The sequence below is a fragment of the Ostrea edulis genome, chromosome 3, assembly GCF_947568905.1.
Source record: "Ostrea edulis chromosome 3, xbOstEdul1.1, whole genome shotgun sequence".
Classification (NCBI taxonomy): domain Eukaryota; kingdom Metazoa; phylum Mollusca; class Bivalvia; order Ostreida; family Ostreidae; genus Ostrea; species Ostrea edulis.
Window position 1 is genome coordinate 42162079 of NC_079166.1, and position 12254 is coordinate 42174332.

The window sequence follows — 12254 nt, forward strand, 5'->3', positions numbered from 1 at the left end:
ATTCCAAATAATGTGGATAACTATAGATGCTAATAATAGATAAATTTGTATGAGCAACAACAACAAAAAATAACGTGTTAATGCAAGAAGTAACAATGTAATAAAATATATGAAAATTCTATTTAAAATTCATGAATTTTGATCTTTCCAAATGTTGGTGTATTTATTTTTCTTGAGATCTTTCAAGATTTATTTTGCATTGCTTATAAGGGTTTTGAGATTTATCACTGTTCGTTATCTTCACCTTTCATCAAGCAACTGTATTGATCAAGTTTAAAACGTTTGTTATAAATTCATATATATACACTGTGCTGATAACGTTTTTGCAGGTAATACTACAAAATCAGTAGAAGCAAAGCTCAGGATGTCTTCTCCGTCTGGTAACATTATTCAATCTTACATTTTTGTAATCTATACAGTGTTAATGAAAAGAAATGATAATTAACAAACATATTAAGATAATTGTAACAGGGACCTTTAGAGAAATTCCCAAGTGGTACCTTTTGTTTGAAGAAATCCAATTGAATCTTTTCATTAACTCAAAGTTTGTGTTCCAGACATTATGAATTTCACTCTATTTTCTTCATTTGTAAGATAATTATATAAATAAAAACGTTAATTATCTGATCAAATTCAATCAAACGAACATATACATGCTTGTCAATAAGAATACCTTGTCGTGACCTTCAACTCAACATTTGAATATATCGACAACATTTTATCTATCAGCAAAATTCATTTACATTCGTACGTAAATTTCTTATATCCCATCGAACTTGAAATAAACGACACCAAAGAGTCTTCCATATCAGCTTCATATTTGGATATTTTGTAGAACTGCAAAATCTTAAAAGTAAACTGAGAGATGAACTTTATGACAAATTGTATGAGGTCAGCATCTCCATCGTCAACTTTCCATATTTCTGTAGCAATATTTTATCACCTGTATACATTGTTTACATATAAGCTCATTCGATCAACATGACCATGTTTTGCATATGATCTACCCGACACAGGCTATTTACAAATGTTTCAACAGTCTCGTTTGAAGTCAGTATGTCACTTAGTATATTGTCCTTATGGTGATTTTATTTGCACATATAACCTGTGATCTGGTCGAATGTTGTTTGACGTATTTCATACAATGTGTTAAGCCTGTCTTTGCATACTAATTTTGACTTCTGTGGATTACTCCGTTTACCTGATCAAGACAGGACTCAAGGCGGGTGTGACAGGTCAACAGGGAGTGCTTACTTCTTCAACACCTGATCGCACCTCTGATGTTTCCAGATATCTGTGTTTGTCATACATTAAATGTTTATATATATATATATATATATATATATATATATATATATATATAATTCAATAAAAAAAAGCAGGAAAATCTACAGTTCCAAAATATCTTTAAATCACTAGCGCTTTCTGGATTTTAACATCCATCCTCAGGTGAATACAAATTTTAAATAATGAATACAAAGTTGTTTATCTTAGAGACGTCTATTGTGACGTCATGACGTCATGATAGTCTTTGCGAGGAGGGAATAGATACATGACGTCATAATACAAAAGTTCGGGAAAGGTGACTTGGACAAAATAAGCATGAACATTTACATGATAAAAGCTGATGAATTAAGAGATTTAACAATCAGAATTGTTCATATATGCATTGATTAAAGTTTATGACACTTTGACACCTGTGCTAGAGGCAACTACAGCGTATTTCCATTTTATAAACTTAGAACAGAATCAACGTCCATGAGACTTGCTAAAGAAAATTATTTCATTAAACTGTTTTCTCCTAAACTAAACAAACTTTAATCAATGCATATATGAAAAATTCTGATTTTTAAATCTCTTAATTCATCAACTTTTATCATGTAAATGTTCATGCTTATTTTGTCCAAGTCACCTTTCCCGAACTTTTGTATTATGACGTCATGTATCTATTCTCTCCTCGCAAAGACTATCATGACGTCATGACGTCACAATAGACGTCTCTAAGATAAACAACTTTGTATTCATTATTTAAAATTTGTATTCACCTGAGGATGGATGTTAAAATCCAGAAAGCGCTAGTGATTTAAATATATTTTGGAACTGTAGATTTTCCTGCTTTTTTTATTGAATTATTTTGACTGTGTTATGTCAACTCTTTCTATTTGGATTTTATATATATATATATATATATATATATATATATATATATATATATATATATACACATACATATATATATATATATATATATATATATATATATATATACTCGAAAATCCAACGTAAAGTCGACACTCGATTTTCACCACACTAATGTCGACACGATACATTTTAGGCATTTTCCAGTAAATACAAGTTAAAATAGTATGAGAAATGATTTGATTGATGTTTATTAGCGTAAATAAAGACATATCTTTTACACAAAATATGATAGCAGATATAATTAAGAAATTTGGAGGGTCGTGTCGACTTTATCCTCTTATATAGTGTCGACTTTATCCTTTTTGATGCCAAAGTCGACATCAAAAATGTATATATTTTATAAAGGGAAATTACTTTTCAAGTCTTATTTGACTATTTGCTAAAATATGTAGGTCAGTGCATTATTTGTGTGAATAACAGTCGTTTTATATTTGGGAAACAAATAAGAATCCTAATACCCTTTATTCTGAATTTAAAAAATAGTTATAGATCTTGATTTGCATTTTACTCAAATATTCACGGTGATCTAAATATAGATATAGAGTTGTCTCGCATCTGTGGAAATCCCCGACGTACTTTCGTTTTGGAGTATATATATAGATATCAAATCAACATGCAAGAATCGGTGTGTAGACTATTCTGTTCTAAATAATCGTGACGATAATTCATCAATTACTTGTTTTGCTCATTTGTTGATTTCATAGTCGTTTTTTTTTACAACGCTAACGATCCTATTCAGTTTCAAAATACCCAAATTTTATGTATATCGATCAATGTTATTATTTTACAGCACAATGTATACGCTATCCAAAAACCTAGAGTTCTTGTGATCATTATGAATACATATGTAGAAAAGATGTCAGTACCGAATAAGAATATTCTCCATCAATAAGTAGCATAGACTGATCGTACGAATTCATACATGTCAATAATGACTCTAGCGCCAACAGCACTCTTGAAATCGAGATTTATGGTTTGCCCTAGATATTTTTGTATGTATATTTGTGCGTGTGTATACAGTACATGTTTATACCGAATATCGTTTTATTGTTGTATTCTTTCAACTGTTGATAAGATATATTTGTAGACTTTTGTATAAAAAACCTAAATTTTGAAATTCTAATTTTCTTAAAGTCTGAAACGGTTTGATGATTTTTAAATGCGTTCAATTCAAGGATATAAAGTACACAAAACCATAATGTGTAAATTAAACTGAGGACGTATTTAGTACCCTACGTCAATCTGCAAAATAAATCTATAGATAAAAAAACCCACCTTAGAATTGAAAAAAAAAATCAAATGAATAAATAAATAGATAAATAAAGAGTTGTCATTTACATGTACTTGAATAAAATCATTACATAGTTCATGGTCTCAAGACAGGAGCGGAGAATTCTTCTCAAAACAGATGGGGGTTAGAAATTTATGTTTTAAAGGCGATCTGTGTTTATTGGAGCTGTGAATATGAGCGGCGAATATCCGTTTATCTTTGCCAGAAGTGGTGATTCAGCATACCTACATGTATACAGATATCTACTCAAGCACAGAGTTGTGTTTGTGGAGGGTTCGATACCTGTATATCTGACATTAAGCAGTTTCAGTTTCTTTATTTCCGTGAGCCATATGGCTCATTGAATTCACATACACATACATATACAGGCCCGTACCGAGGGGGCGGGGGGGGGGGGGGTGCGGGGGTGCAAACGCACCCCCTGTGAAAACCATTAAGCACTATTAAAGTCGGCTGTGTAAATCATCAAGCACTATTAAAGTCAAATATTTTCTAAAATCCTTAGCTTTTACTTTCACAGTAAGGAATATCACGAAATAAATTCAATACATATTGCCTATGCGATGACGAATTTTAGTATGTTTCCCCTTTCATATTTATGAGTATTAAATAAGTAAATAAAAAGCAAAAATTGCATCCAGGATAGAGCATTTTTACCCTGATTTTACTCTATTTCGCTTCTGCTTCCGGGGGGCTTCGCCCCCCAGGATCCCCCACCGGGCTTCGCCCTGGACCCGCTTGGGGGCCTTAAGCGGCCCCAAACCGCTCGCCGTAAATTTATGCACCCCCCATTGAAAAAGTCTGGGTACGGGCCTGATATATATATATATACACAGGCAGTACAGTAGATATAAAGATATAATACATACAGGAACAGTATATGGAGAGTGCAGAAACTTACATAACGTTATACACTTAATGTCATTGGATAAATTTAAGTTATATATAAACATAGTCTATATATATATTACAGGTATTCATAGAAGTCCTCACAATAACTGTGACTTAACATCTACCCCACAAACAAGTTAACCCTTTTCCACGTACTCCACGTATGCATATTTTTCTTAGACCTTGTATGGAAAGCAGTTGATAAAGTCTGCCAACATCACAAACACTCAATTATTTTTTTTTTCAAAATAGATTTAGTATACTCTACCATCTCATCTTTTTCGTCAGAATCAAGTCGGTTTCGGAAATTGCCATGACGTGAAGAAGTGATCTAATTCGTAGTTGTATATTTCTGAGTCGTCGTAAAATAGGAATAAAGTACATGTACTTGTTTACATGGGAACATGAAGGATAACTTCCTCTGTCTCAAAATGTTCATTGAATATAAAAACTTAACGCCTCGACTTTTTTATTTCAAAGCAACATTTCCCGACCTCTGAGGTTATCATACAAAATCCACGAAAACGCGTGCTTTATTTAATTATACATTTATCGGAAATATAATTTCAATTCATGAGCATATGAATTAACTCGTGATTATGTTAAAATTACTTTACTTTAAATATTATTTGTACTTGTCTTGAATGATTTTACACTTAATTTTCAATTATAGGGGTAGTGGTTAATATGCATTAATTTGACTATTCATTTCAAATTCACTTTCATACTGTAGCAACAGCAAAGATTATGTCTGCCAAAAGTGCCAATAGTTCCATTTTAACGGGATTCAGCAACTAGAAGAATGCCACTCCAAAGATCCGAAAACGCTAAGATATCAATTGTGATTATGGAAATCCCTCGAGAAACCAAGAACATTCATTTGGTAAATATGTTCAGCCGCTGAACCACATTGCTGATTCTGCACACTAACAGGGAGGCTACAGATGTGTTGAACCTTTCTGCTATCGTCAAAGACGGTGTGTCAGTCAGGAGTCAAACAAATTCAACGACTAAAACAATAAACTCCTTAAATTTTGGAACTGATGATAATTGCTATACATGTTAATGTCTACCAAATTAAATCATATCAAAACTATTTGTGCTACTTTGCTACAATGTGTGTGTATTGTGAGAGGGATGCACAAAATGTGTCTGTAAATTTTGAGAGTGATGCACTGATTGTATGGGTATATTGTGAATGTGATACACTGAGTGTGTCTGTGTGTGTACATTGTTAAAATTCTTCACATCACTCTCCTTACATCATTCTCTCTATATATACACACTCAGTATATCATGTTCTCTCCCCAAAAACATACCATCTCACTTGGATCACCTCGGCCAACATATACAGTGACGTCAGTCTTTTCCATGATATAACACTGCCAATGTTTGTAACTGTTTTTCTTTGAGAATTATGGGGTTTTGTTTCTCTAAGTCAAACTCGATAAATACATTTTAAAAACACTACTTTCTAAAGGCGACAATTTTTCTGGGAGGGTAAATAGATGGCCCCATTACAAATGTTAGGTATAGCTATATATCAATTCACGTCATACATCCGAGGTTAGATGCAGGGTACCGAGATCTGCCAAAGTTTGTCGAATGACACTCTATAAACACACTTTCTACATCATTCTCTCTCCTTATAAACACACTCTGTACATCATTCTCTCTCCCTATAAACACACTCTGCACATCATTCTCTCTTCATATAAACACACTCTGCACATCATTCTCTCTCCCTATAAACACACTCTGTACACCATTCTCTCTCCCTATAAACATACTCTGTACATCATTCTCTCTTCCTATAAACATCCACTCTAAATCATTCTCTCTCCCAATAAACACACTTTATACATTATACTCTCTCTATTAATGCACTGAACATCATTTTTTAACCCATAACCACACTCTGTTCATTATTCTCTTTCCCTATAAACACAATCTCTATATGTAAGGTGAAGATAACGAACAGTGATCAATTCTCTCTCCCTATAAACACACTCTGTTCATCATTCTCTCACCCTATAAACACACTCTGTACATCATTCTCTCTCCCTATAAACACACTCTGTACATCATTCTCTCTCCCTATAAACACTGTCCCTACATCATGCTCACTCCCTATAAATACACTCTATACATTATTCTCTCTCCCTATAAACACACTCTGTACATCATTCTCTCTGCCTATAAACACACTCTGTACATTGTTCTCTCTTCCTATAAACACACGGTGTACATCATTCTCTCTCTCCCTATCAACACCAACTGTACGTCATTCTCTTCCCCTGTAAACACACTCTGTACATCATTCTCTCTCCCTAAAAACATCCACTCTACATCATTCTCTCTCCCAATAAACACACTTCATACATCATTCTCTCTCTAGTAATGCACTGCATATCATTCTTTCTACGCAAAATACACACTGTTCATCATTCTCTTTTCCTATAAACACACTTTCTCCATCATTCCCTCTCCCTATAAACACACTCTGTTCATCATCTTCTCTCTATAAACACTCTATCCATCATTATCTCTCCATATAAGCACACTTTGTATATCATTCACCCTCCCTATAAATACATTCTGAACATCATTCTCTCTCCAAATAAATGATCTGTTTTTTATTCTCTCTCCTCCCCCCATAAAAACACTCTGCTCACCATTCTCTCTACCTGTAAATACTGTCTTTTCATCATTCTCTCCTCTATAAACACTCTCTCTGTACCCAATTCTCTCTCTATAAATACTCTCTACACCATTCTCTTTCCTTATAAACACACTCTGTACATCATTCTCTCTCCTTATCAAAACACTCTGTTCATCATTTTTAGAATATCCCTATAAAGAAACTCTGAACATCATCCTTTCTCTATGAATGCACAGAACATCATTCTCTATCCCTATCGACACACTCTGTTCATCATTTTATCTCCCTATCAACACACTCTGTACATCATTCTCTCTCCCTATAAACACACTCTGTATATTGTTCTATCTCCCTAAAAACACTCTGTACATCACTCTCCCTCCCTATAAACAAACTCTGTACACCATTCTCTCTCCTTATAAACATACACTGTTCATCATTCTCTCTCCCTATGAACACACTTCATACAGCATCCTCTCTCTATTAATGCATTGAACATAATTCTTTCTATCCAAAAACACACTCTGTTCATCATTCTCTTTCCCTATAAACAAACTCTCCATCATTCTCTCTCTCTATAAATACACTCTCTCCATCATTCTCTCTCCCCATAAACACACTCTGTTCATCATTACCGTACATCATTTTCTCTCTTTATAATGACACTCTCTTCATCATTCTCTCTTCCTATAAATACACTCTGTTCATTATTCTCTCCCCTATAAATACTCTCTCTGTACGTAATTCTCTCTACACAATCCTCTCTCCTTATAAACATTCTCTGTTCATCATTCTCTCTCCCTATAAACACACTCTGTACATCATTCTCTCTCACTACGAACACACTCTGTACATCATTTTCTCTCCCTATAAACACACTCTGTACATCATTCTCTCTCCCTACAAACACACTCTGTACATCATTTTCTCTCCCTATAAACATACTCTGTTCATCATCTTCTCTCTATAAACACTCTGTTCATCCTTATCTCTCCCTATAAACACACTTTGCATATCATTCACCCTCCCTATAAATACATTCTGAACATCATTCTCTCTCCAAATAAATCATATGTTCATTATTCTCCCCCACCCCCCATAAAAACACTCTGCTCATCCTTCTCTCTCCCTGTCAATACTGTCTTTTCAGCATTCTCTCCCCTATAAACACTCTCTCTGTTCCCAATTATCTCTCTATAAATATTCTCTACGCCATTCTCTTTCCTTATAAACACACTCTGTACATCATTCTCTCTCCTTATAAAAACACTCTGTTCATGATTCTATCTCCCTATAAAGAAACTCTGAACATCATTCTTTATGAATGCACTGAACATCATTCTCTATCTCTATCGATACACGCTGTTCGTCATTCTCTCTCCCTATAAACACACTCTGTACATCATTCTAACTCCCTATAAACACACTCTATACATTGTTCTCTCACCCTAAAAACACACTCTGTACATCATTCTCTCTTCCTATAAACATACTCTGTACACCACTTTCTCTCTCCTTTAAAAACACTGTTCATCATTCTCTCTCACCATAAACACATTCTGTACATCATTCTCTCTCCCTATAAACACTGTCTCTACATCATGTTCACTCCCTATAAATGCACTCTCTACATCATTATATCTCCCTATAAACAAACACTGTACATCATTCTCTCTCCCTATAAACACACTCTGTACATCATTCTTTCTCCCTATAAACACACTCTGTACATTCTTCTCTCACCCTAAAACACACTCTGTACATCATTCTATCTCCCTATAAACACACTCTATACATTGTTCTCTCACCCTATAAACACACTTTGTACACCACTCTCTCTCCCCTATAAACACACTCTGTTCATCATTCTCTCTCTCCATAAACACATTCTGTACATCATTCTCTCCGTCTATAAACACGGTCTCTATATCATGCTAACTCCCTATAAATACACTCTCTACATCATTTTCTCTCCCTATAAACAACCACTGTACATCATTCTCTCTCCCTATAAACACACTCTGTACATCATTCTCTCTCCCTATAAACACACTCTATACATTGTTCTATCTCCATATAAACACACTTCGTACATAACACTCTCTCTATTAATGCACTGCACATTATTCTTTCTACCCATAAACACACTCTGTTCATCATTCTCTTTCCCTATAAATATACTCTCTCCATCATTTTTTCTCCCTATAAACACACTCTGTTCATCATCTTCTCTCTATAAACACTCTGTTCATCATTATCTATCCCTATAAATACATTCTGAACATCATTCTCTCTCCAAATAAATCATATGTTCATTATTCCCCCCCCCCCCCCCATAAAAACACTCTGCTCATCATTCTCTCTCCCTGTCAATACTGTCTTTTCAGCATTATTTCCCCTATAAACACTCTGTTCCAAATTATCTCTCTATAAATACTCTCTACACCATTTTCTTTCCTTATAAACACACTCTGTACATCATTCTCTCTCCTTATAAAAACACTCTGCTCATGATTCTATCTCCCTATAAAGAAACTCTGAACATCATTCTTTCTCTATGAATGCACTGAACATCATTCTTTATGCATATCGACACAATCTGTTCATCATTCTCTCTCCCTATAAATACACTCTGTTCATCATTCTCTCCTTATAAATACTCTATTTTCATGACTCTCTCCCCTATAAACACTATCTGTGTACGCAATTGTCTCTATGAATACTCTCTACATAATCCTCTCTCCTTATACTCCTTATAAACACTCTCTGTTCATCATTCTCTCTTCTTATAAACACACTCTGTACATCATTCTCTATCCCTATAAACACACTCTGTACACCATTCTCTCTCCCTATAAACAAACTCTGTACACCATTCTCTCTCCCCATAAACACACTCTTTACATCATTTTCTTTCCCTATAAAGACACTCTGTATATTGTTGTCTCTCCCTATAAACACACTTTGTACATCATTCTCTCTTCCTACAAACACACTCTGTACATTGTTCTCTCTCACTATACACACACTTTGTACATCATTCTCGCTCACTATAAACACACTCTGTATACCATTCTCTTTCCTTATAAATAAACTCTGTATATTGTTCGCTCTCCTTATAAACACAACTTGTTCATCATTCTCTCTCCCTATAAACACTTTTCGTACATCATCCTCTCTCCCTATAAACACACTCTGGACACCATTCTCTCTCCCTATAAACACACTCTGTACTTCATTCCCCCTCCCTATAAACACACTCTGTATATTGATCTCTCTCCTTCTAAAAACACTCTCTACACCATTCTCTCTCCGTATAAACACAACTTGTTCATCATTCTATCTCCCTATAAACACATTTCGTACATCATCTTCTCTCTGTTAATGCATTGAATATCATTCTTTCTACCATAAAACACATTCTGTTCATCATTTTCTTTCCCTGTCAACACACTCTGTACATCATTCTCTCTCCCTATAAACACACTCTGTACATTGTTCTCTCATCCTAAAAACACACTCTGTAAATCATTCTATATCGCTATAAAAACACTCTGTACACCATTCTCTCTCCCTATAAACATACTATCTACATCATTCTCTCTCTTTATAAACACAATTTGTTCATCATTCTCTCTCCCTATAAAAACATTTCGTACATCATCCTCTCTCTGTTAATACATCGAACATCATTCTTTCTACCCCAAAACACACTATGTTCATCATTTGCTCTCCCTATAAATAGACTCTCTCCATCATTCTATCTCCCTATAAACAAACTCTATTCATCATTCTCTCCCTATAAACACACTCTGTACATCACTCACCTTCCCTAAAAACACACTTTGTATATCATTCTCTCTCCCTATAAATACACTCTCAACATCAATGCAAGGTTAAGATAATGAACAGTGATCAATCTCTCTTGCAATAAATAATCTGTTCAATATTCTCTCCACCCATAAAACCACTCTGTACATCATTCTCCTCCTCTGTAAACACACACTGTACATCATTTTCTCTCCTTACAACAAGACTCTCTTCATCATTCTCTCTCCCAATAAATACACTCTGTTCATTATTCTCTCTTCTTATAAATACTGTATTTTCATGATTCTCTTCCTTATAAACACTCTCTGTACGTAATTCTCTCTATAAATACTCTATACACCATTCTCTCTCTGTACATCATGCTCTCTCCTTATAAACACACTCTGTACATCACTCCCTTTCCTTATAAAGACACTGTTCATAATTATATCTCCCTATCAACAAACTCTGTTCATCATTCTCTCTATATGATTGCACTCAACATCATTCTCTCTTACTATAAACACACTGTTCATCTTTCTCTCTCCCTATAAACACTCACTGTACATAATTCTCTCTCCCTATAAGCACACTCTGTACCTTATGAATAATCTGTTCATTATTCTCTCTCACCATGAAAAGACTCTGTATATCATTCTCTGCCATTATAAACACATTCTGTACATCATTTTCTCTCCCTCTAAACACCCATTGTACATAATTCTCTCTCCCTATAAACACACTCTGTACATCATTCTCTCTCCCCATAAACACACTCTGTTCATCATTCTCTCTCTATAAACACTCTGTTCATCATTATCTCTCTTTATAAAACACTCTGTACATCATTCTCTCTCCCTGTAAACACACTCTGTACATCATTCTCTCTCCCTATAAACACACCCTGTACATCATTCTCTCTCCTTATAAACACACTCTGTACATTGTTCTCTCTCCTTATAAACGCACTCTGTATATCATTCTCTCTCCCTATAAACACACTCTGTATATTGTTCTCTCTTCCTATCAACACACTCTGTACATCTTTCTCTCTTCCTATAAACACACTCTGTACATCATTCTCTCTCCCCATCAACACACTCTGTACATCATTCTCTCTCCTTATAAACACATTCTCTACATCATTCTCTCTCCCTATAAACATACTTTGTACATTATTCTATCTCGCTATAAAGACACTCTGTATATCATTCTCTCTCCCTATAAACACACTCTGTATACCATTCTCTCTCCTTATAAACACAACTTGTTCATCATTCTCTCTCCTTATAAACACAACGTGTTCATCATTCTCTCTCCCTATAAACACACTTCGTACATCATACTCTCTCTATTAATGCATTGAGCATCATTCTTTTTACCGATAAACACACTCTG

General features: G+C 34.5%; 2 protein-coding genes and 1 long non-coding RNA gene across 3 annotated transcripts in view; all 3 read left to right on the forward strand.

Annotated features, from left to right (window-relative positions):
• Positions 1-12254, forward strand: part of LOC130053561 (receptor-type tyrosine-protein phosphatase H-like) — a 412921-nt gene that overhangs the window by 92638 nt on the left and 308029 nt on the right. The gene's annotated exons all lie outside the window — the stretch shown is intronic.
• Positions 1-12254, forward strand: part of LOC125673156 (uncharacterized) — a 271989-nt gene that overhangs the window by 20223 nt on the left and 239512 nt on the right. Inside the window, exon 5 of the mRNA XM_056160770.1 lies at positions 330-380. Coding sequence (XP_056016745.1) covers positions 330-380 — 51 coding nt within the window. The remainder of the gene's footprint in view (positions 1-329; positions 381-12254) is intronic.
• LOC130053466 (uncharacterized) lies at positions 2248-5480 on the forward strand. The gene is made up of 2 exons (XR_008802057.1): positions 2248-2827; positions 5118-5480. It is a non-coding gene; the product is annotated as an uncharacterized LOC130053466 (long non-coding RNA).